At 36.4% G+C, this 26,412-nt stretch overlaps 2 protein-coding genes across 2 annotated transcripts; one reads left to right on the top strand and one right to left on the bottom strand.

Annotated features, from left to right (window-relative positions):
* Nucleotides 1–12,315: 12,315 nt before the first annotated feature.
* LOC112794894 (uncharacterized) lies at nucleotides 12,316–13,041 on the top strand. The gene has a single exon (XM_025836864.1). The coding sequence runs from the start codon at nucleotides 12,316–12,318 to the stop codon at nucleotides 13,039–13,041; it is 726 nt and encodes a 241-aa protein (XP_025692649.1).
* Nucleotides 13,042–13,399: 358 nt separating this feature from the next.
* LOC112796801 (uncharacterized) lies at nucleotides 13,400–17,505 on the bottom strand. The gene is made up of 3 exons (XM_025839424.3): nucleotides 17,170–17,505; nucleotides 16,927–16,993; nucleotides 13,400–16,015 (listed from the first exon to the last, which is right to left on the bottom strand). The coding sequence occupies exon 3, from the start codon at nucleotides 14,827–14,829 to the stop codon at nucleotides 13,555–13,557; it is 1,275 nt and encodes a 424-aa protein (XP_025695209.1). The 5' UTR covers nucleotides 14,830–16,015; nucleotides 16,927–16,993; nucleotides 17,170–17,505; the 3' UTR covers nucleotides 13,400–13,554.
* Nucleotides 17,506–26,412: the final 8,907 nt, after the last annotated feature.

The following is a 26,412-nucleotide window of genomic DNA, read 5'->3' as shown; positions in this document are numbered from 1 at the left end:
CTTGCATTCCCCTCTTGGGTTGGCCATGATGTCACTTGGAAATGTGTGTGTAGGCATTGGAATTTGCTTGGATAAGAACTCTACTTGTGCTTCCATTTTTGAGATTGCTGCACCTTGGTTCTTCAAATTCGACATGTATTCTTCTTGGTTGGCATCTATCTTCTTTTCGGCTTGTGCTTGCCTTTCCAAGAGGGTGGAAATGGCTCCTATGAGCTGTGGTGATAGCTGTGCAATTGCGGCCTTGATAAACCACTATTTCATGGTTTATCTTATGCTCAATTGAGTGGTTTTTATCAGGCCTTTGCACACTTATTCATACTATTTGCATGGTTTTACATTCCTTCCCAGAATTTGTTCTATGATTGAAAACTTGCTTCTTTGGTCTTAATTTTGCTATGTTTAATCCTTTCTTATTACCATTCGATGTCATGATATGTGTGTTAAGTGATTTCAGAGATTACAGGGCAGGAATGGCTTAGAAGATGGAAAGGAAGCATGCAAAAGTAGAAGGAATACAAGAAATTGAAGAAACTGCTGAAGCTGTCCAGCCTGACCTCCTGGTACTAAATCGACTATAACTTGAGCTACAGAGGTCCAAATGATGCAGTTCTAGTTGCGTTGGAAAGCTAACGTTCGGGGCTTCGCAACAATATATAATTTGTCATAGTTGACTTGGCATTTAAGGACGCGCACGCCCAAAGCACGGGCACGCGCACATTGGCGAAAAGCCCGTCGGCGCCCACGCGCACCTAGGGCGTACGCGTGCATGAGCCGCGACCTGTACGTGGCAGATTTCATCCCTAGCAATTTTTGGGCTATTTTTGACCTAGTTTTCGGCCCAGAAAACATAGATTAGAGGCTGGGAGTGGAGCAGAATCAGATCTTTCATTTATAATTCAAAATTTTAGTTTTTAGATGTAGTTTTTAGAGAGAGAGGTTCTCTCCTCTCTCTTAGGATTTAGGATTAGGATTCCTTTTAAAGGAATTAAGATTTCATCTTCTTCAATCACAGGTTCAATGTTCCTTTTATTTATTTTTCTAATTTAATTTATGAACTTTTCCATGTTAGATTTGAATATTCTATTTAATATAATTTGAGGTATTTTCGGATCTATGATTTGTTTCTTTTATTTATGATATAAATAATTTAGAATTTTCCCTTTTGGCTTTGGTTAAGTAATTGGTGACGCTTGAGTTATCAAACTCGAGGTGTTGACTGAAAATTGAAATTCTTTGCTGATTAATTTGGATTCCACTAACTCTAGTCTTTCCAAGGGAAAGACTAGGACTTGAGGATTCATATTGATTTATCCACCTGACTAACTTTCGTAGTTAGAGTGGGAGCAAAATCCAATTCTCATCACAATTGATAAGGATAACTAGGATAGGACTTCCAGTTCTCATACCTTGCCAAGAGCTTTTCTAGTTATTAGTTTATTCCTTTTGCCATTTACTATTCTTGCTTTTTATCTTATACATTAAAAAACCCCAAAAACATATCTTTTTCCATAACCAATAATAAATCATACCTCCCTGCAATTCCTTGAGAAGACGACCCGATGTTTTTATACTTTGGTTATCAATTTCAAAGGGGTTTGTTACTTGTGACAACCAAAACTTTTGTAAGAAAGGAATTCTTGTCGGTCTAGAAGCTATACTTTCAACAGGAATTTATTTGTGAAAATTCTAGATCGCGCGAGAGTTTCGTTATTCAAAATGGCACCGTGAAATAAGAAATTGCATTTATCCCTTTTTGCATTCTGCATACTGCATCAAAAAAAACCCCAAACGAGCGCGCAGGCCACGCGTGGCCGTGGAATGGAAATCGGCATAAAGATCCAACGCCCAGAAAGTTAGGCTAGAATCATGTGGCTGTTGTGCGTTTAGCATAAACTGGCCCATGCGTTCGCGTCTCTGATGCGAACGTGTCACTTGCACAAACTCATCCCACGCGAAAGCGTGAGCAACGCATCCGCGTCGCGTAGATATTATGGCCTCCTACATGGAAACAGAGAGTTGCACCAAAACGACGCTGGAACTGTGCATGTAGCACAATTCACAGTGACATGTTCGCATGCATCACGCGTCCGCGTCACTCATCTTTTATCCAACTTACCCAACCCTAGCCTAGTACTACATACCCATCCCTGCCCCCATCCGGACCGCCGCCGTGCCACCACCGTGCCACCGCCGTGCAGCCACCAGCACCACTACCCCCCTCTCTGTCTCATATTCTGATCCTACCCTCACCAGGTTCCGCCGAACACCGTTCCCTTTACGAGTTCATTAGTTAGTCAATTGCATATTTTTTCAGATTCTGTTCAAATGAGAATAGTTAGAGATGTATGATTGTAGTGGACTCTAGGTGGTTAGGTACTTAGGATATGGTTAGTAGATTTAGACCTGATAATTGCACCGTTCGTGCTACATGTTTTGTCTATTTTGCGATTCTGATTTTGCTGTGATGACCATCTTGTTCATATGCTGTTACATGTTTCATGCTGTTGTTACACTGTTCTTTCATATTCGTGTTATTTGTGTCTCTTTGCAGCACTATTTAAATTTTATATGAACTAATTTATCCTGCTATGTATTTCTCAGGAACATCCAATTTTAGCCGGAATGCTGCCCAATATTCTGCAAATTATTTCATTTTTTTCCATTCACGTATTGGTTTTGGCAATCTTAAATTTTGCACTACTCGGCTACACCCAAACAAATTCATGAATGCACAGGCTAGCATTCTTATTCCATTTGATTCCCTGGTTAATACTTTGCATTATTGATGATTTCATTCTCCTTTTCCACTTCCCTAATATGCATTATCATCAATTAACTGCAAACCTTACTTGAATATGAGTTGATTATTATTTCAATTTGTGGATTTCTTGTTAACTAGGAAACCCATCATCATGCCACTTACTTTAACTGTCTTTTTACTAACTCACTATTTTCACTTTCTAACTTCCTTTTTTCACCTTTTAACCATCTTAACTTCTGACTTCTCTTTTCACCTAACTACTTTAACTCTTAACTCAGGGCATGATCAATGTTTTTTCAAATTAACATAACTTTCACTTATCATATATTTTGGATTGCGATTTCTATTTTCAGACTTTTCCACTTGAACACAATCTAAAATGCACATATATTTGACTCAATTCATGCTTCTCTTGCTCTTTTGCCACTCTATGCTTCTTTTGCTATTTGCCTACTTATTTTCCTGGTTTTATTCTTTAATTATATCCTGGAATTTCTGCTTTACAGGATGTCTGCCCCTCAAAGCAAAGGAAAAGGCAAAGCAACCACTGGCATAAGGAAAAGAGGCGAATCCTCTATGTCCATCCTTGGCATCTTACATGATGATTCCTGGTGGGAGAAGAACTTTACCCCGCAGGAAAAAGCTGATCAGTTGGTACCTGCGACTGACCCGGATAAATTTGCAAACAAATACTGTGAGCTGAAATATCCAGTTTTTGCCATATCCAGGAACTTATACCTAGAAAGGACACTCAAAATTCTAGAAAAACTCAAGCAGTACACTTCAGACCAAATTAAACCGAGAGGTTGGTTCTTTTTGGAGAGAAACTTGACTGAGATCAACTCCTCCTGGGATAGAGAATTATACTGTAACTACTTTAAGACATCCCTGGATGCAGTACAGCTTAGAGGCAAGCAAATTCAGGTTACTGAGGAGGCAGTTGAAGACATCCTCCAGCTCCCACCTAAATCTGATCAGCCAGACGGTTACCAAAGGGCTGAGGAGGATACGAAATTCATGAGATTTGACTAGGATGCAGTGAAACGGGCTATAACTCTTGATCCTTTTATTCCATGGGTCATGGGAAAGAGCACAGTAGTACCCAAGGGAATCAGGCTATTATATCTGAATGATGAGGCTCGACTATGCCAACAGATTCTGAGTAACTACGTAATGCCAAGCACTCATGAGACGAAGGTGCCAGCTGCTATGATTACCCTCATCTGGTGTATGATGATGGGTAAGGACTTATATCTGCCCCGCTTCACCCGGCATTACATGACCAGAGTCTATGTCAGAGGCACCCTCCCAGTTCCATTCCTGATTACTCAGTTAGGTCACCGAGCTGAGGTACCTTGGGAAGTTGCTGATGAAAAGGAGATCATCCCTCACAGTCAGAAGTTTCAGGCTTTAGGCTACAGACCTCCTTTTGTAACTGACTCTACTGAGGCAGCTACGTCTTCAGCTGCCCCTTCAGCATCCACTACCCCAGCTCCATACTCTGCACCCCCACCTACTCCTGAGCCCGTCTATCTTCTGGTGCACCGACTCTTTGACCGCTTAGACCAGATGGAGCGCCACCAGCAGCAGCACTTTGAGAGGTCCGAATGTTGCAACAGGCGACGTTATGAGAGGTCTGAGCGTCGCCACAAGCGGCGCTATCAGCACCTCAAGCTATTGATCTGATCTGGTGGCGACATCCCCTCCGAGCCCGACACACCATCCGACACATCTGAGGAGGAGGCGAGCGATCATGAGGAGGAGACACGTACCCAGGCTAAGCAGAAAAGACCTGAGCACACTACACCACATCATGAGGAGCACCACCAGCTACAGGCCGCTGATCCGGAACTTCCTCTACAGATAGAGCCTCCGCTTCAGCAGACCACTCCTCCTACACTCACAGAGACTGTAGATCTTCATACCCCTACTGAGACACCGGCAGCCCATCCTTCCAGAGATGACACTTCTTCACACCCAGTTTGAGTGAGCATCGAGGACGATGCTATTATTTAAGTGTGGGGAGGTTGCCATATCTGGCATATCTTTTGGTGAACCACTATAAGACTCTTTTATCTTATTTTGTTCATTTTCTGTATTTTATTTTATTTTATCTTTTAGTACTTATATATTTTTCTTTTGCTTTTGCTATATTTTTATGTTATTTTTTTTTTGCATTTTGCACTTTGGGCTGTATATATCTTAGATATTTTAGCTTAATTTGCCCTTTTAGTTTACTAGTTATATACTAAGTGGATTAATTAGTATAGTTTACACTTTTAGCATATGATAAGTTGGTTTAATTGAAAATAAAAGAGTAAACTAGAAACTTTAGTAAATTAAAACAATCCACACACCTTGTATATATAACATTACATGTTAGTTAGTTAACAACATTTCTTCAAGGAGAAACACTAAGATTTTAAGGGGCACCTTGAAGATACATACATAACTGATATATGATTTATGAGCTTGAAGAACACATAGCCCGTGAGTTTTGAGCTTAATTGTGTGGTTACATCAAACCATAAATTTCATTCTTGTGTGTTTCGCACTTCCTTTCTATGCTTGCAATCTTTAATTTATTTTAATCTATATGTCCAATTATAGAATATAGATGCATACCAAGAGATGATTGAGGCTATTATTTGTATTTATGCCCACTTGTCCCAAATAGACCTACCTTTTATGCCATCTTTATTATCCCCCTTGAGCTTTTTAATCCTCTTATATTTTATAATCGCATTACTAGCCTTAAGCAGAAAAACAAAATGAAAAAAAAATCCCAAGTTGAATCCTTGGTTAGCTTAAGATAGATATTATGTAAAATTTAAGAATGGGAAATTTTATGGGAATATGGGATGACAGAAATAAGGTAGGGATTTGTATTAAATAAGATGTTTTAAAAATTTGGGAAGCATGCTCATGTGAAATCAAAACAATTAAATTACCATGTGCTTCGAAAAAAAATATTTAGTATTTAAAAAAGGGGATACAAAAATTACCCTGAATGCAATTATAAAGAATCAATGCACATGGGACAATAGTCAAAAATAAAATGCATGAGCATGTAACACAAAAGTGGAAAGGTCTGGGTAGCTAGGTGAAGAATTATGAAGTTATATTAAATATGTATATGTTAGGTGAGATCTTAGACTAGTCAAGGATTCACTTTGTTAGCTCACTTAGCCTTGTATATACATCCTTACCCTTACCTCAGCCCCATTACAACCTAGGAAAAGACCTCATGATTTTTGTATGTCTATATTCAATAATTGTTTATTGATTAGAGGAAAAACAAAGTTTTAGAAAGCATGACTAGAAAAGAAGAGAGTGCTTAACCCCAAACACTGAGTGACTAAAGAGTAAACACACAATCCAGTGAAGGTTCAATAGCTCATTCTCATATGTCCATGTTTAATTATTAATTGTCTTGCAAGTTGTGAACTATCTTAACTCAACTCAATTGTAACTGTGCTTTAATATGATTTGGCCCTAATTGTACATATATGATTCCTTGAAGATATGAATTAATTTAACTACATGTAAGCCTTATATATAGGTGAATAATAACTAGAATTGCATGACTCATTTAGGTAGTTGCATTTAGAATAGATTGCATTACATATGATTCCACCATTTTACCTTTACTCTTTTCTCTTGGATTTAGCATGAGGACATGCTATTGTTTAAGTGTGGGAAGGTTGATAAATCACTATTTTATGATATATCTTGTGCTTAAATTGAATGATTTTATCAACTCTTCACCTACTTATTCATATGAATTTGCATGGTTTTATAATTCCTTTCTTATGATATAACATATGAGAAAACATGTTTCCTATGCTTCAAAAATATTAAATTTAATTATCCTTTATTACCATTCGATGCCGTGATTTGTGTGTTGAGTACTTTCAGGTTTTATAGGACAGGAATGACTTAAAGGATGGAAAGGAAACATACAAAAATGGAAGAAAAGCACAAAATGGAGTTTTTGAAGAAACTGTAAGTGATGCGAACGCGTGACCCACGCGGACGCGTGCTTAGCGCAAAGAGCATCGACGCGAGCGCATGGATGACGCAAACGCGTGACTCGTGCGAAACACAACTGACGTGGACGCATGACTGACGCGACCACGTGGAATAGCAAAACTCCATATGACGCGCCCACGTGACCCACGCGGACGCGTGACTTGTGCAATCTGCAGAAATTGCAGAATGCACTGAAGATGATTTTGGGCCGCATTTTCGTCCAGATCCAAGCCCAGGGAACACAAATTAAAGGCTATAAATTGGGAAATTCATCCATTCATCGAGATACGTCATACAACATACATTCATACATAGTTTTAGGATTAGATGTAGTTTTTAGAGAGAGAGAGGTTCTCTCCTCTCTCTTAGAAATTAGGATTAGGATTTAGGATTTTTATTATGCTCAGACTACTTCTCTTTATTTACAGGTTCAATATTCCTTTTATTTATTTTCTCAATTTGGTTTATTAACTCTTCATGTTTAGATTGATTTCCTATTTAATACAATTTGAGGTATTCCAGACTTATGATTGTTTTTTCTAATTTATGTTATTGATGCTTGGGCTCTTTCCAAATTATTTTCATTCGAGTAGATTTTCTTCCCTTTTGACTTTAGTTAAGTAATTGGTGATACTTGAGTTATCAAACTCAGCAATGGTTGAAATTGGCAATTGCTAAATAATTTGGATCGCTCTAAAAGTTGACTAAAACTCGAGGATCAATTTAATTAGTCCACTTGACTTGCCTTTATTTAATAAGGGATAATTAAGTGGGATTAAAACCTAATTCTCAGCACACCTGATAAGGATAACTAGGATAGAAATTCCAATTCTCATACCTTGCTAAGAGTTTTCTTAGTTATTGATTTACTTATTCCTGCAATTTATTTCTCTTGTTCAAAACCCAAAAACACTGTTTTCCATAACCAATAATAAGCACACCTCCCTGCAATTCCTTGAGAAGACGACCCGAGGTTTGAATACTTCGGTTTATATATTTTATTGGGTTTGTTACTTGTGACAACCAAAACTTTTGTAAGAAAGGAATTCTTGTCGGTCTAGAAGCTATACTTACAACGGGAATTTATTTGTGAAATTCTAGATCGCACGAGAGTTTCGTTCTTCAAAGCCTCAAGAAGAGACTTTATTCATAACAATGGTCAGTTCCAATGCCAAAATGGAAATCAACGGAATCGTAACTTTCTCGCTCATAACAATGGCAACCACAACAACTATAATTTGGGAGAGGAAGAAGGAGGTCAACCTCAGCAAACTCAGGATATTTCAGTTTGCTCAAGGTGTGGGAAGGATCATGGTAATAGAGCTTGTAGATATGGGACACACACTTGTTTTTCTTTTGGAGATTATGAACATATATCGAGGAATTGCCCAAAAAGGTTTGTTCGAGATCCTGCTAGGCCACAACGACAAGGAAGGGTTTTTACCGTAATTGCTGGCAACAGTAATGCATTTAGTTCTTCCACTCGAGGTGAGTACCACACTATGATTTTGTTTGTGCTAGATAATACTATAACTTCTTATGCACATGTTAAATTTTGAAGACAAAATTTTCTTTTAGGAGGGTAGAATGTAACAACCCCGATTTTCATGTACGTGAGATCTTTTTTGGAAATACGGATTTCTCCGGAAGATCAGTAAGGGGAGAACTTCTGCTATATCATCAAGTATCTCAATCCTCATTGTCATTATGTCATCTTTAAGATAGAACCTTTTCTGAGGCAAGCTCGATAACGTAGTCACGAAGAACCCAGTTTTTTGAACCGTATCGATTAAGAGTTTTGATTATGTTTTTCGTAAATAGTCTCAGTTTGATGAACCGGACTCGATTCATGAGAGAAGAGAGATAATAAGATAATATTATTATTATATTAGTATTATAAGCTTCTTGAATGATATTATAAGGATACCTGGTCAGTTTTAGTTAAAAATAGAAAATCGATTTAACCGAGTTCACAGTTTACTGGTGCAACTTAACACCAGCACTCTCTGATGATTTTAGCAATGATAAGGCCTCATCATACATGATCTATTCTCATATTAAATATGTTGCTAGTGTCTTTTATGCTAGTAGCTCAGAAAAGAATTTTTTAGAGATGTTTTTACGTGTGTTCCGATACACCTAGTTTTAGTAGTTATACACCTGAGATATTTTAATATTATTTTAATCCACCTTTAAGCCAACCAATCAAAAATCACCTTACACCCCCAAGACACTCCAAGGCTGTCTCATTTCATCATTTTGGCCGAAAATAACAAGAGAGAAAAGAGAGAAACTTTCATGAACACTTAATCTTCAAAGCTTGATTTCTTCTGAACTAAAACTCAAATCAAAATTCCGATTTCACCAAAATGATCCTCTTTTCTTCCTCTACATAACCATATAACATATCAAGGCTAGAAATAAGGTGAGATGGCTGTCTCCCTCCCTCTTCAATTCGATTTTCAAGGAAAACCATGCAAAACATGTGCTTTCTTGATGTTTTTCATTAGGAATCATGCATAACTTGACTTGAGGACCAAGAAATGTGAATTTACAGCAAGTATAAGGTTAGAAATCACTTCCTAACATGCTGAGTGAGATTTGATTAGTTGAGGGTTTTTGAATTTAAAGTTGTTCTTGATGTGATTTAGGAGGAAAAAGTGCTTAAGGACCACCTGAAAGTCTAACCGAATTAGGAGCAGCAAAACCAGGTAGGGTGTGACGAATTTAATCTTGATTGATTGTGTTTGAGATGTGTGATTATGATATGGTTTGGTTATGCTTGAAATTGATTGCTTATATGAGTTATTCTTGGTGAAAGTTTGTTGAAATTTTGATGAAATTTAATGATATTCAAGCTATGAATGTTATTCTTGAGGGCTGCTGGAAAAATGAATCCTAGGCATTAAATTGGAGTTAAATTTGTGTTAAAATCATGTATAAAATATGGGATTTTAGTGGCTGGGAATTTATTATGAATTTTGGTAAAAATTGGTTGCTGAAAAGACTGAAAAACGGGTAAAAACAGAGAAAACATCTGAAGAATTTATGAAGAATACGAAGAACACCTTTTAGATCTTAAAAAGGGAAAGGTTGTAATTATTTTGGTGTTTGAGGAGTTATTTTGTAATTTCTGAAAGTTAGGGTGGTTAAATTAGAAATATTAAAAGTTATGGGTGGTAAAAAGTGAATTCTAAAGGTTAAAGGTTAAAGTATGGTAATTTTCGAAAATTTAATGATAAAATAATAAATAATAATAAAATATTAAATAATAATATTTAATTAAGAATATCATTTTAATAAAAATAATAAATAATGCAAAAAAGGCAGTTTTCTGTAAAAGCTTTAGAAAAATAACTTTAAGTGCAGAATTCTCCTAATTACCTTCATAAAACACTAAGGGAGTGGTAATAAAATGATAGTGAGGAAAAGATAAATGAAAGATAAAAAGTTAAATAAAAGATAAAAACCAAAGAAAAGTCTGTAAAGTTTTAATAACAGAAACAGACAGATATTAGTGAACGAACTAGGGCAATATAGTTAGTCCTTGAGTTGCGGCTAGGGTTAGGTATTATATGAAAAGTTAAATTGTTTCAGTATAGACTTAATGAACCTATACTTGGGACAGACTAACTATTCATACCAAAATTTACATAAGCTTTAAATACATATGTTAAGTAGAGAAATCAGAGCTGAGTAAAGAAACACAGAGAATAGAGTAATCAGAGAAGAATAAAGGGATACAGAGAAAAGAGTAATCAGAGCAAAATAAAAAGACAAAGAGAAAAGAGTAATGTGATAAAGAAAAATGGTTTGAGTTAAGATGTTGTAAAAGTAAAAGCTGTAAAGTTTGTATTGTATGATTGAACAGAGAAAGAAAGAGGTACTGCATGAGAATGTGAAAGTGATGATGAATAATGAGAATGTTAATGAATGATGATAATGAGAATGATTATGTAAGAATCTGCTGCAGAGAGGCAGTCAGATGGATGGTAGTACGACCACTAAGAATGCTTTCCTAGGATACCTTGCTATAATGCTTTGCTGTAAGACAGAGGTTGCTTACAGAGGTATCGAGATTAGTGTGCTCCTGTAAGACAGAGGTTGCTTACAGTGAGTGTGTTGTGCTCCTGTAAGACAGAGGTTGCTTATAGTGAGTGTGTTGGGCGTATATCGGTTAATAAGTGCTGCCCTGCAAGACAAAGGTTGCTTGCAGTGGATACTCTGCAAGACAAAGGTTGCTTGCAGTGGATATTGCCAATAGGAAAGCCTTATCCAGACAGAGGTTGCTGGGTAACGTCGGTAGCGGGTATGTAACCGATAGATGAGCTCATTACCTGCACTAGGGCTAGACATGCATCATACTTGGTTGTGCATTTCCTCTGTTATGATTGTTGTTTGAATGTATGCTTTCTTTGTTTGTATTCTATTCACTGTGTCTGTGTTTTATTTTCTTGTATTCTTTTGTTTGTGTTTTGCTTTTTGTTTTCTCTATTTTCTCTATTTATCTGTTTCTTCTGTCTACTGCTTCTCGGTATTCTTCTATTTATCTGCTAAACAACACGGAATTAAAGAACGTAACTAATAACCCTAACCCTACTAAGAACTCTCCAGTTCTTACCCCTTCTCTCTCACTTCCCCCTTCAGATGGAAGCATGAGTACCCATCCATAGTTTGCTGATGACTATTCTGCAAAGAGGATTCCGCTCTAGGTAGTCTTCTGAGTCTAGAGTGAACTCTATTACCTGTTTATATGTATATATTGTGAGGCCAGCCAACGTCTGCACCCTGCTTATCTACAAACTTTAACCTAAATCCTGTGTACGAAACTCTTATTTTGTGGCTACTTGATGAGTTAGCAGAGAGACGTCATATGGAAATGTCTGATCGTGCAGAGGAGTAACAGATGATGTTCTACTTTTTGATGACGTTCCACCTGACTTGAGTTTTGAAGACCTAGAACGTACTTTCTCTCGTTTTAGTAGTTTAGAGGGACTAGGTGAGTATTGAGTCTAGACTAGCCTGGGTGCCAGCTTAGGTATTATTAACTAAGTATTTTTTTTTTATCAATTTTAGTTAATATTTTGAGTGAATATTTTATCTTTGTACTATTAACTAAGTATTTAAAATTAGTTAAGTATTAATTAAAAATGATAAATTTTATTAATTATGAATAATTCTAAAATATTATTTTTACACTAAAATTAGTTATCATAATTATTCATTATATATTTATGTATAAATATATATAATTTTTATTTATTTTTATTATATATTTTATATTTTAACATGTATTTTATATTAATAATTAATTTTAGTATACACCGATGAATAATTACGAGCTTGCATCCGTCTCTTGACCAAATTTACAGAAGAGAGGCATTAGAGGAACTACAGCGTGCCCTAGGTGCTGGGAGAAGGAAGAGACAGATTCTCACCTATTCAGGGATTGTATCTGGGCGAGGCGTTTCTGGTTTATCTCCCCATTTACGCTCAGAACGGAAACAGAGACCAACACCACTATGCAACAATGGGTTCAATCGATGCTCAACCTTTTTGGGGATGAAAGGGGTGGACTCTTCCTTTGCTGTCTTCACGCAATTTGGCTTGATAGGAACAAGCTAATCTTCGATCAGGAACACTCTTCACCAGAGGCGCTGCTGGAGAAAGCGCACCAAGCCTTCACGGAAGCAACCAAGGCCGACCTGCATGTCCCTTTGTTACAAAGAACTCATCCAGAAAGTCAAAGTGCGAACAATTGGAGGGCTCCAGAGAAAGGAAGATACAAAGTTAATGTAGATGCTGCCATTATAAATGATAGGAGAGGAGGAGTTGGTGTTGTAATTAGAGACTGGGAAGGGGTGGTTGTGCTTGCTGCCACGCTGGAGGTTGCTGCATCATTTTCAGTTAGAGAGGCAGAAGCATGGGCTATTTTTATGGGCTTGAGCTTGGCGGCACAAGGGTGTTTTTTGGAAGTAGAAGTGGAAGGGGATAATATTGAAGTAATACAAGCTTTGAAAGCCACACAATCTTTTGCAGGTCCTTTTGGCACTATCATAGCAAACTGTAAAGCCCTTTTGAATAGCTTTAGGTTTTACAACTTTACCCATGTTAAAAGAAATGGAAATATAGTAGCACACACACTAGCTAATTTAGCTCTTAGTAAGCCAAATTTTCTGTGGCTAGAAGAAACCCCTGTGATTATTTGTAATTTGGTCCACCTTGATAGTTTGGGCATCCCTTCGTAATATATATATATATTTCTTTCAAAAAAAAAAACATCATCATTATTATTTGTATCAGCTTGCATAATATAATTATATCTTTCTTTGTACCCTGGTTGCTTGAAACATAATCTTAACTACCGGCTAAGAACCCTTGGGTGATGAATGAGTGCTGATATCCTCAAGCCAGACAGAGAAGAAGCTTCCTTAATCAATCACCATTGAAAGGAAGATGACTAATTATAACATCTGTAGTGTATATAAAAAATTGGCTACTATCATAAAATATATATTAAAATATAAAATATACATTTTTAATGAATTAAACAATATATATATATATATATATATATATATATAAAATCATAAACGCATGATGCTATTTTATTGAAAATCTAAATCTGCGATATATATCGAAATATAAAATATTTACTTCTTGTCTTCAAGGAAGTACACAAGTTTTTAAGTATTCTCAAAGTTAAAAGAAAAAAAAAGGGTAAAAACATAACAAAAAAGAAAGCGGGCAAAGAATCTAATTCAGTGGTTACCCTTTCTGCCATGCTTGCCTACATGGTGGAACCATCCAATGCCTTTGAGGGCCTTGGAGAATTTAACAAAGTTAGGCCTTCCCATTCCCAAATTTATCTTCCCGGCTGAGAATTTCAAAGCCTGCAAGCAGCAGAGTTTACCCTCCATTTCATCTTCGTGTTCGTCGTCATCCTCCTCCACTCTGCACTCAATATCTGCCTTCTTTGTCTTCTTTGTGTTGCTTTTCTGCAGAACCACCTTGTTGGACTCTGTCTCGTATGTTTCCCAAAGCATATCCATCCCATCGCTTCCGTTAGCATTGTGCCTTTCCTCAAAGAGTTTGCAAGCAAGAGTTCTCCGCCACTCCTTCTCCACTCTCATTGATCCAAAACTGCCAAGATTGTTAAAATTATTGATATTGTTTCCGATGACCCTCTCACTGTAACCCCAATTGCTTTCAGGACTCCCTGGAGTTGCTTCTAGTTGTTGCGATTTCTTCACTTTCAACAACGCTGCACCATGGTCACTGTCAACACTATCACTCACTTTGGATCCATTCCGAAGTGACCATCTTCTTTCACTTTCTTCAACTTTATTGGTTTCAGTATCCACTTCTTTTTCTTCTTTCTTTTCCTTTTGACAAGACGCATCTTCTACTAACTCAGAATTTTGCTGGAACAAGATTTCTAGTGTCTTGATTTCGGCAACAAGCAGAGTAGCTTCCACTGTATCAGTCTTCTCAACTTTGTTTCCTTCTGTGTTAACAACTCGCTCTTCCATTATTGAACCGAAAACTTGTCTTCCTTCACATGAACACACATCATGTGGTGCTTCAGAGACTTCTTCTGAACCATCTTCCACGGGCTTCGGATCAAAAACTTCGAAGATTGATGCCTGGAACATAACAAGATATGCTTCAAACTCAGCAAGGCACCCGATTTCCTCATCCTTGTTGTCATCAGCTTTAGACAGCAGCCATGCTACATGTGTTTGGAACACAGAATGCAGAAAGTTCCATCTGGACTCGGAAATCTCGGAACCACCAACTTTCTCTTGAACAAGAAGGTTGGGAGTGAAGGTGAGAAGTGCAACAAGGAGAAGAAGGGTTGTGGTGATGAACAAAGGGGAGAGAAAAGACAAGAGCCTGAAGAGGTAAGGGGAGAAAAACAGGAAGTAGGAAAAGTAAAGAGGGTGAGAAAAAACGGAGAAACAGAGATTGAACATGTTAGAGAAGAGCTCATTGTTCTTCTTGTTGGAGGTGTGTGAGAAAGATAACTCAGTCATGTTTATGCTTTTTGTTATTTTTGGTTGAAATGCGTTGGGAGCTTAGCAGAGAGAAAGAAGAGAAAGGAATGGTTTGGTTTAGCAGGAAACTGAAACTAGCAATGGTGTTTTGTGGATCCTGTTAGGAAGTGATGATCAACTAGAACGGCGTGAATGTAGGGAAAGAGATTGGAAAGAGAGTGTAACTGATCTATAATGAGTGATGAACACTTCGGTTTGCGAAAGAAAAAGCAGCTTTCGAAACTTTCTTTTTTACCTTTCCTGTCTATAACCAACAACCGCGTCTCCAATCACCACAGTTGATGTGCAGTCCCCAAAATAAGTCGGACTATTTCATGCGGCTTGTTATAAATATATTTATTGTGAACGCTTGGCTTTTAGCGAAGAGTTGGGTCTTGGCGGTTTGATTCGGTTTTTAAGAGAAAAGTCATCCGATCCAATCGTCTAACTTAACTGCGATTCGGTTTGGTTCGGTTTTTTATCAAAACCATTCGAACCAAACCAAACCAATTAAAATCGGTTTGGTTTGGTTCAGTTTGTTCGGTTTTTTAATCAATTAAAAAAAATATTACCATACTATTTCACAAAGTCATAACATTGAAATCAACAAACACAAATACTCAATAGCTAACAAAGTCTTGGTATAATGAAATTTAATGACAAAAAGAATTCAAATATAATAATTAAAAAAGTTTAAAAGTTCAATAGTCAACACAACTGAAAATAAAAATAAATTTTCCATTAAAAGATAGCCAAGTTATGGTGTCTTCTCCAACAAAATAGCTAAACTTCTCAACACAAACCAATCTGAAATAAAAAGGCAGTTACATAACAACAACAACAACAACAACAACAACAACAATAATAATAATAATAATAATATAACACTAGTAGAAAAATATTCTAATCTAGTTATACATTCTAATAATAAAGAGAACAATTCATACCATGATACATGTGCCCGAATCAATGGATCAACTAAAAGTTTAAGAGCATATAAGTCATGCTAACTACACATAACTTAGCAAGAATATTCAGTAAATAAATATTTATTTCTCTATTCATAATTCTTAGTTGGTACTTTTGGCCAATGAAAAAGGTGAATCTTGAATCATATCAGTTATTAGAACCTTCTATGCAACAATAAAAACAAGACTGCAATTAGATCCATCAATCCAGCAACCACCTACAATTTATTGAACATTGAATCAACAATGATAGCAAGTCAGCAACAATGAATCAACAAACAATAATAAAAAAGTAAAACAACAAAACTAGATATTAGATAATTGGATAATTTATAAAATGCAGGCAACCACTCAAAACAAGGAAGAGCTTTCTATGTTAATTATTAAGGACATCCTCTGAGCTTGAATATTGAACTATGAACAGTGAAAATCATAACAACAATCAGAAGCAATTTCAGGAAATCAAGAACAAGTAAATTAAACCATGAACAACAATCAGAAGCAATTTCAGTAAATCAACAACAAATAAATTAAACCATGAACAAAAACGAGCAACAAATATATACTGAAACGGAAATTGAACAACAATATACAAAAATCAACAACAAATTAAATAGCAATGTTTAGGTATTCTCGATTCTCAATCTTCAAATTAGGGGAACAGGGCCATGCCTCAATTTTTGCCTTATTTTCAAAATTAGAATCATAACAAGTTTCAGCAAATAAATGCCTCAACCTTTGCATTATTTTCAAAATTAGAATCATAACAAGTTTCAGCAAATAAACACAGTTTACAAACAAAATCATTGAATACAACCAAACTGATTCCAAAGTCCCTAACAAGGAATCAACTTAACTCAAATCATTAACAAAGTAGCAGAAACACAACAAATTAAGAATTACCCTAAATCAAACAAGAACAAAAAATCAAACAAGAAATTCAGAATCAACCCTGAACAAGAATTACCCTAAAAAAATAGAACAAAAAATTCAGAATTAAAAAAAAATCAGAATCAACAACTCAGCCATAGAATCAAGAACAAGCCAACCAAGTAGGTCATCCCAAATTAGAATTAATAAGAATAATAAACCAGAATTAAAAAAATAGAATCAGAATAAAAAAACAAACCTGAGGTTTAGGCTCCATTACAGAGGACGATAGAGATGCTGCGACGGCGGCGACAAGGCTAGAAGAACTGGAAACAAATTAAAATAAAGAACAAATTAAAAAAATTAATAATAACAGTGAACCAAGAAAAAAATTAAAATAAAAAACACCAATCAATAATCAAGAAGAAAATTATAACAAAAATAGAAAAGGAAAAAATGGCAGATAGAGGATGAAAACTCAAAAACAAAATCAAGAATAAACCTGCATGACGGATGATAGGCGGCTAAACTACACTGCGCTGTGCTTCACGGAGGGCAATACGAGGCTATTGATACGTGGACGTCGACACAATGAGTCGGTGGCTGTTGCACTACTGCTGCTGTTTCACTGCGTGGGAGATGACGGAGAGAGAGCGGGTACGAGAAAGGGAGAGGGACAAGGAGGGGATAACGGGGAGAAAGGCTCCTTCGCGGCTGCTGCAGTCTGGACTCTGGAGGATGGCAGAGGAGAGTTGAAAGCTGAGGGTTGAGAGTTCAGAGTAGGGCAAGGCATGTCTGCGGCGCTGAAGTGGGGGTGAATGAATGGGCTTCACATTAGGGTTAGGGTAATTAAAATGTTTTATTTATATACCGGTTTGGTTTGGTTCGGTTTAGGTTTTCTCAACCAAAACCGAAAACCGAACCAAACGAACAAAAAACTACAAAAAACATAATTTTTTGGTTATTTTGGTTTTCAGTTATTTCGATTTTCGATTTTTTCGGTTCGATTCGTCGGTTTTGTTCGGTTTAAATTGGTTTTGAACACCCCTATCTTGGCTTGACTATAAATAGTTCCTTTCATGTTTTTTAATATATACAATCAATAATATAAATATTATCATTCTCACTATTTTCTCTTTTGGTTCTCTCAAATCATAATTTTTATTTACATAACACATTATCAGCACGAATTCTACTCTATGGTTAAGTAATTATCTTTTTCTTATTACTCACTTTATTTTCTCCTTCTTTCTTAATCATCATTGTCAACTCTTTTTATATATACATTTACGTTTCTTTATATATATATATATATACCACACAAAAATAACTATTTTATCATTCTTTTTCATAAATACATTTTTCTTTTTTGCCTAATATTTTTTTTTCTTTGATAGTTTTTCATTTTTTTTCTTTAGTTTGTTATATTATTATTTTTATTTGATTTATTTATATTATTTGTTTTTTATATAAATTTAATATTTTATTTAATATTAATATCATTCCCTGAAGTGAATGATAATTAATCATATACAAAATTATTTTTCAAAATGAATAATAATTAATTATAAACATAATCATTTTTCGAAGTGAATGATAAACATAATTATTTCTTTAAGTGAAGATATAGCACCCATAGTGCTAGTATTATAATTTTATTTACATTTTCAGCAATGAATGTATAACTTTAATAGTTTATTTAAATTATTTTTACTATCTTAAAAGGAATAATATATTTTATCAATTTCCTGAAGAAAATTGATTTATTTATTTTTTCATTTATTTATCATTTTACTTTTCTTCCTTTCCTTTTATATGTATCATTAACATTATTATTCTTAATTATTTACTTGTTTTTATTTATAGAGCTATCATGTCAAATTTGTAAAAGCTTGAATTTGTTGTTCTTGATTTAACCGGCAAAAATTATTTAGAATGGGCGCTCGATGCTGAAACCCACTTAGTATCCAAAAAGTTTGGAGATACCATAAAGAAAGAGGTACAATCGTCAAGTAGAGAAAAGGCTAAGGCACTAATTTTTCTACATCATTGTCTCCATGAGGGGTTAAAAGTAGAATACTTGATTGTTAAAGATCCACAAGAACTATGGACAAATTTGAAAGAGAGATATGAACACCAAAAGATTGTACTATTGTCTAAAGCTCGTTATGAATGGATACACTTAAAGCTGCAAGATTTTAAAACAATTTGTGAATTCAATTCTAGACTTTTCAAAATAAGTTCTTACCTGGAATTGTGTGGCCAAAATGTCACAAACGAGGACTTAATGGAAAAAACTTATTCCACGTTCTACGCTTCCAATGTGTTGTTGCACCAATAGTACTGTCAAAAGGGCTTCAAAAGGCATTCTGATCTAATAGGTTGTCTCCTATTGGCATAAAAAGATAATGAATTATTAATGAAGAACCATGAAGTCTGTCCTATTGGCTCAACTGCTTTTCCTGAAGTGAATGCGGCATTTTGTGAACATAAAAGAAATTACGATTAAAATATTGGTCAAAACCGTGGTTGTGGACGTGGACGTAGGCGTGGGCGTAGCAAATGGATCAATAAGGTTCCTATCCATAATCAAAAGTGGAATAAATATGAAAAGCATGCTCCGAGCAATAATTCACAAAATGTGAAAAATTTGTGCTATCGATGCGGATTAAAAGGTCATTGGTCGTGTACATGTACCCCTGAGCATTTTGTCAAGCTATATCAAAACTCTATCAAGAGGAAAGGAAAAAAATAAGAGACCAATTTGACTATTCAATGAGATGAAGCTAACGGTGTTGAAATGAATCTGAAATCCACTGATGATATCTACGCAGACCTTGATGACTTCCTTAACCTTTGATTTTGGTGGCCCAAGCAATGAATTTTTTTAGATAATGCAATTTTCTTTATAGAAGAACATTAATCAAGAAATCTTTCATTTTAGATCATTTTTTAGCTAGTTTTTTTCCTTTCTCCCGTTGATTGTAGTTTCAAGTTTTCTTTTGATTTTTTTTATTAATGGTAATTTTTATTTTTCGTAATAAAGATATGGATATTTATAACGCTTCGCTCAAGTTCAACAATGAAGAAGTATGTTTCGCTGATAGGGCTTTAACACATACAATACTTAGAGACAAAAGATATTTTGTCTACTTAGAGACAAAAGATATTTTGTCTCTCTTGTTACAAATGAAGCAAATGTAAGTTCAATTATAGGTAGTGCAAAAATAATTGAAGGCTCCAGAAGAGCTACTATAGTATTACCTAATGGAACTAAGTTCTTCATAAATAATGCACTACTATCAAGTAAATCTCATAGAAACTTGCTATGTTTTAAAGATTTCTACCAAAATGAATACCATGTAGAAACTGCAAGAGAAGAAAACAATGAATATCTTTATATTACAACTATGAGATCAGGAGAAAAATCCGTGTTGGAGAAACTACCTGCTCTTTCCTCAGGTTTGTACTACACTAATATTAGTAATGTGAAATCACATGCCGTAGTAAACCAGAAGTTTACAAATACAAATATATTTACAATTTGGCATGACTGGTTAGGTCATTCAGGTTCAATTATGATGAGAAGAATTATCTGGAATTCATCTGGTCACCCTCTAAAAGAACATAGAATCCTCTATTTTAATGAATTCTCATGTGTTGCATGTTCTCAACAAATGCTAATTACAAGACCATCTCAAGAAAAAATTAGAATCGAATCACCATCTTTTTTGGAACGCATTCATGGTGATATATATGGGCCCATTCACCCATCATGTGGACCATTTAAATATTTTATAGTTTTAACATATGCATCTTCACGATGGTGCCACGTTTGTTTACTATCAACTTGCAACATGGCGTTTGCGAGATTGTTAGCACAAATAATTAAATTAAAAACTCATTTTTCAGACTATGTTATAAAGGCAATATACCTTGATAATGCTAGTGAATTTAGGTCACAATTATTTAATGATTATTGTGTGTCAACTAGAATTACTATAGAAGAGCCTATTGCTCATGTTCACACTCAGAATCATCTAGTAGAATCATTGATTGAACACCTTCAGTTAATAGCTAGACTATTACTTATAAGAACTAAAACGCCCATTTTAGCATGGGGCATGCTGTTTTGTATGCCGCAGCACTTATACGCTTAAGAACAACAAGTTACCTAAAATTTTCTCCTTTACAACTGGATTGCGGTTAGGAGCCAAATATTTCTCATCTTAGGATATTTGGATATATGATTTATGTCCCAATTACTCCACCACAATGCACAAAGATGGGATTCCAAAGAAGATTGGAGATATATGTTGGTTAAGAATCCCCATCAATTACAAAATATCTTGAACCCATGATGGGTGATGTGTGGAAAACGATCCAACACAAAACTCACCGGCAAGTGTACCGGGTCGCATCAAGTAATAATAACTCACATGAGTGAGGTCGATCCCACAGGGATTGAAGGATTGAGCAATTTTAGTTTAGTGGTTGATTTAGTCAAGCGAATCAAGTTTTGGTTGAGTGGGTTGTATTTAACAGAATATAAATTGCTTGGAATGTAAAGGGAGAAGGGAAATTGCAGTAAATTAAAGAACAGGAAAGTAAACTTGCAGAATCTTAAAGAACAAGAAGTTAAATGACTGAAACTTAAAGTGCAAGAAATGTAAATTGCAGTAACTTAAATGGCAAGGAATGTAAATTGCTTGAATGTAAAAGGGATTTGAGGACTGGGATTGTAGAATCTAAACGAAGAGAAAGTAAATTGCAACAATTAATAAAGCAGAAATTGAATTGGAAGCAATGAGGACTCAAACAGAAATTGAAATTAAAGTGCAGCAAGGTTCACAGAAGAACCAAAAGTAAATTGGGATCTCAGGGTTCAAGAGACTAGGTAGCAGAGCCTAGATCTCAATTACCTTCCTAGATCCAAGTTCTCAAAGCAATTGACAAGAAATTGAAGAAGAAACAGTAAAGAGAATGTGAATGGATTCAATTATGCAGAAAAGAAATTAAAGAGACTTTGAATGGAGATTGAGACAGAATTTCCTCAATTCTTCACACCCAAAACTCAAAACAAGGAAATTAAAAAGACCCAAGCAAGAATGAGGAAGAAGAGAGATCAATTCCCCTCCCCAATTCTCTGAAATCTCAGTGAAGACACCAAAAGAAGTTCCAAAATGCAAAAATAAAATTCAAAGCTTAAAGAAAGTGCAAAATTCAAAAGCTAAGCAAAAGGTCCCTAATTACATCAAACTAGCTCCTATTTATACACTTTCTATTCTTGGATTTTGGGATTTGGATGGGCTTTTGATTTGGTGAAGAAATGAATTAAAATGGATTTTGAATTAAATTTTCGGCCCAAAAAATAGCTTCCAGGAGGCTGCCCTGCCCTTGTGGAGGGCAGGGCAGGATTTGATGCGTGTTGGTGCTTGCTTGGTGCGGCTTGGTGCGGCTTGGTGCAGTCTTGGTGCGCAAAACGCTGCCCTGCCCTCGTGGAGGGCAGGGCAGGAAAAATTGGTGCGCCAGAAATGTGCCACGGTGCGTGCTTGGTGCTGCCAGATTCAAGCTGTGATGCGCCAGAATTGAGTCTTGGTGCACAAGATGCTGCCCTGCCCTCGCGGAGGGCAGGGCAGAAAAATATGGTGCTGCCAGGATCGAGTGTGGTGCGCGCTGATGCTGCCAGGGTAGTGATTTGGTGCGCCAGATTCACTTCTTGGTGCGCCAGAGTTGTGCACCAACAAAATGCTGCCCTGCCCTCGCGGAGGGCAGGGCAGTGTTTCCAAAATGCAGTCCCGTGTTCGAATCCGGGCAGAGACACACGCTAAGTCATTTTCCTTGGTTTCTTGGCACGGTAGTGGACCTTAGTACCTAGCTTCCTCATGGTCCCGTGTTCAACTCTTGTGGCAAGCATTTGGAGACATTTTCCTTTGATTTTCTCCCTTGGTGAGCCCGATACTGCCCTTGTGGAGGGCAGGGCAACATCTTATTCCTCTTGATTCCAAGGCACAAAATTGTGCTCTGCCCTTGTAGTGGGCAGGGCAGAGTTGCCTTCTCTGCTTAGTTCCCTTATGTTGCCCTCCTAGAGGGCAGTGTGCCCTTGTGGAGGGCAATGCTTGCCCTTCCTCATGCTGTGCGCCACACTTCTTCTTTCTTTGACCACACTTTCTCTTCCTTGGGCCACACTTCCTTAGGCCACGCTTTTCCCTTTTTTCTTTTCTTCACCTACAATAAACCGAAACAACCACTCAAAGTATCACTAAATTCAAGAGGCTTATAATTCAATTAAAATTCAATTAAAATTAGCTTAAACCTCATGGATTAACATTAATTTCATGGTGGTTGCTTGATTTAAAGAAGTTATGCATTTTCACTCCAAATCACTTACTTAAGAAGCAAGAAAGTGCATAAAGACTAACAAAACAAATGAAATTAGCTTGAAAAATGGGTATATGATGACTTGTCATCACAACACCAAACTTAAATCTTGCTTGTCCCCAAGCAAACATCAAAACTAAGAGTAAATGACATGAATAAGAAAAGAACACATATCCTTATTAGGCATATAGCAGAACTTGATTTATGGAGTCTTTATGCAGACAATGACAACTCACTTATTGTTGCTGCTACATAATATACATCTTTCCTCAAAGGCTTGCTAAACTTGCTGTTGGAAGACTCACTTTTTAATTACTCCCTTGCTAACTTTTCTTGGCTCACAATACTTAACAAGCTTATTATTCTTTTGGAGGTTTGGTGTCAAATGTTGCAGTATTAGCCTTTGGCTTTATTTTCTTTTCTTTTGCTCAACATCTTTCCACCACAGACACATTGCTCACTAATTCTTCCTAGGATCATTGATGCCCAGCATCTCTTTAGATAACTAAATGTTCTGTATCTAAGTTGCTCTTTATTGTGGATTTTCAATTGGCCATCCCAAATCAGTTGATCTAAGTGACCGGGTTTTAAAATACCCCTTAGAATTTACTCATCCAAGCATATCTTAGTACAAGAACACCACAGGAATATGTCCTAGGATCCAAGCTATTGGTGTCCAACCTTTATTCTTTGTTTTTCTTGCCATTTTGGCTTTTTCTTTCCCTTTTCTTTCTGTTTTTGTTCTCAAGGGCTTTTTCTTTATTGATGAGAGTCTTTATAACAGCAAGCTAACTTACACTTTAATGAAAATGAAATTATGCAACAATTATTTCATGAGTTATGCATTTAATCAAACACATATACCACCATTAACTTCCATTCTTACTTATGCAACATTGGATATTTCTCTTTTCAATTCTAACAATTCTCTTTTATTCAAGCATGCGGGAAACAAAACAAAATTTAGCTAAGTGATGGATAACAAACAACATGCAGATTTAGCATTCTTAACAAACAATTCCACTTGCAACTAGATATACACTTTAGCAAGACATACAATGGTTTCCTAGATTCAAAACACTTCACAGCAGCAAGGATTAAGTTTAGATACAACCTTCGAAGTTGCAGCCCTTTGATTCTTCCTTCTGTTGTGTTCTCTTTGAGTTAAGATGCATAATATCTTCAATTGTTGACTTATGTCCTGCATAATTCTCAAAGTTGCTTGCTTCTCAAGCCCTTAATTGCATGGTCAGTATGCATAAACTGAGTGTGGCACTTGGATTTATTTTGGTGTGGGAACACCAAACTTAATTGTTTGCTACCACCTCTTATGCAACAATTTAACCATATGTGAAACCTTGTGTTCTTGCTAAAGGTTAATGAAATTAAAGCTAGAAAGCAATTAAACAATTGAATAATGTGTTTGGTTGCTTGGAGCTAGCATTTTGTAAAAGGTGAGAATGTGTTTTTAAATAATATTTTTGGTGGAACACCAAACTTAGAATCTTTCATTCTCCCTTAAATTATTTTGGTGTGCAACACCAAACTTAGCTCCTTGCAATCCATACCAATTATTCAACATTTTTATTGACAAAGTTATGAAAGAAACTACCTCAGGTTGGGTTGCCTCCCAACAAGCGCTCTTTATTGTCACTAGCTTGACATCTTACTCTTTGATCATGAGGGGTGAAAATCATAATGCCTCAGCTTTTCTCCTCTTACTGTGGACTTCCTTCCAGTCTCCTCTTTGATGATCTCTAGGTGTTCAAGTGAAAGGATCCGGTTCACAGTATAACACTCAGATGATTGTGGAGACACCTTCATTGGTTGGGTGTTTAACATCACTTTATCCCCTGGTGAGAAGCCTTCAGTGGGAATTTTCTTATTTCTCCACCCTTTTGGCCTCTTCTTCTTTTCTTCTTTCTCAGGAGATAATTCATGCCTTGGTGGTTCTTTATCTAGAGTGTTGAGGCTCCCATCTGGGGGTTTTGGATCTAGTTCCTCCTTGATTTCTTTGGTCTGTTGCACCATCTCTACTTCTTTGAAGCATGGATTTGGAAGTCTTGGAGTTAACTCATTGAATGCCTCTTTCAAGCTATGATCCCTGCCTTTATCCTCTGTATAGTCTTCTTCTTGAGTGGGTTCATGCAGGGTTTTAAAAACATGGAATGCTAGGTGCTCATCATGCACTCTCAACAACAATTCCCCTTTTTCAACATCTATCAATGCTCTGCCTGTAGCCAGGAAAGGCCTCCCCAGAATGATGGGAGTGTTAGGGTCCTCCTCCATATCCAGGATGATAAAATCAGCTGGGAGAAGGAATTTCCCCACCTTTACCAGTACATTCTCTACAACTCTAAGTGCTTGCTGGATGGATTTGTCAGCCATTTGCAGGAGTATTCGTGTGGATTTCAGCTCACAAATTTGGAGTTTTCTCATTAGAGACAAAGGCATCAAGTTTATGCTTGCACCAAGGTCACAGAATGACTTCTCAATTGTTATGTCCCCTATGGTGCAAGGTATGTAAAAACTCCCAGGATCATCTTTCTTCTCTGGCAACTCTCTTTGGAGGATAGCACTACATTCCTTTGTCATCTCAACAATCTGTCCTTCCTTCAGGGATCTTTTCTTTGTCAGCACTTCCTTCATGAATTTGGCATATAGTGGCATCTATTCAAGTGCTTCCAAGAAAGGAATATTGATGCTAAGTGTCTTGAATATGTCCAGGAATTTTGAGTATTGCTTATCCTCATTTTCTTTTTTAAACCTCTGAGGATATGGAAGTTTGGGGACACAAGGATTCACTCCTTCCCTCTTCTCTTGTAGTTGTGATTCAAGGGTGTTCTTGTATCCCTTAGAAATTTTGCATTTTTGGTTTCTAGATCCTCTTTATTTTTCCCTTCTGTCTCTTCTTGTGGAACTTCTCTGTTGTGTTTGTCCTGATTGATGGCTTCCTTCTTCATAGTCTTCTCACTTCCCACTGTGATTGCTTTGCACTCCTCCTATTTTGTGGCTTTTCCTTTGCCCCTTGGGTGTTCTTCAGTGACATTGGGGAAGGCATTTGCTCTCTTCTCATCCATTTCTGAAATTTGCTTAGCCATTTGCCCCATGTGTCTCTCAAGGTTTCTGATTGAGGTTTCTTGGTTTTTGAATGCCAGGGTCTGATCTTTCCTTGCAGCTTCCTGATCTTGTCTTGCCATCTCTTGATTTTCATGAGTTTTCCATTATTTTCTCTAGACTTGAGATTCTTTGAGAGTTTGAATTTGGTTGTGGTTGTGTGAAATGAGATGGTTGTTGTTGGAAGTTGTTTGAATTAATTGTGGGGGTACTTTGTGGGTGGGATGTGGATGTGGAAAAGTTATTC

The sequence above is a fragment of the Arachis hypogaea genome, chromosome 4, assembly GCF_003086295.3.
Source record: "Arachis hypogaea cultivar Tifrunner chromosome 4, arahy.Tifrunner.gnm2.J5K5, whole genome shotgun sequence".
Classification (NCBI taxonomy): domain Eukaryota; kingdom Viridiplantae; phylum Streptophyta; class Magnoliopsida; order Fabales; family Fabaceae; genus Arachis; species Arachis hypogaea.
This window is presented reverse-complemented; position numbering and strand designations above follow the sequence as displayed.

Bases quoted from the DNA above. Each gene is read 5' to 3' on its own strand.
- LOC112796801 (XM_025839424.3), bottom strand. From the start codon at position 14,829: ATGACTGAGTTATCTTTCTCACACACCTCCAACAAGAAGAACAATGAG.
- LOC112794894 (XM_025836864.1), top strand. From the start codon at position 12,316: ATGCAACAATGGGTTCAATCGATGCTCAACCTTTTTGGGGATGAAAGG.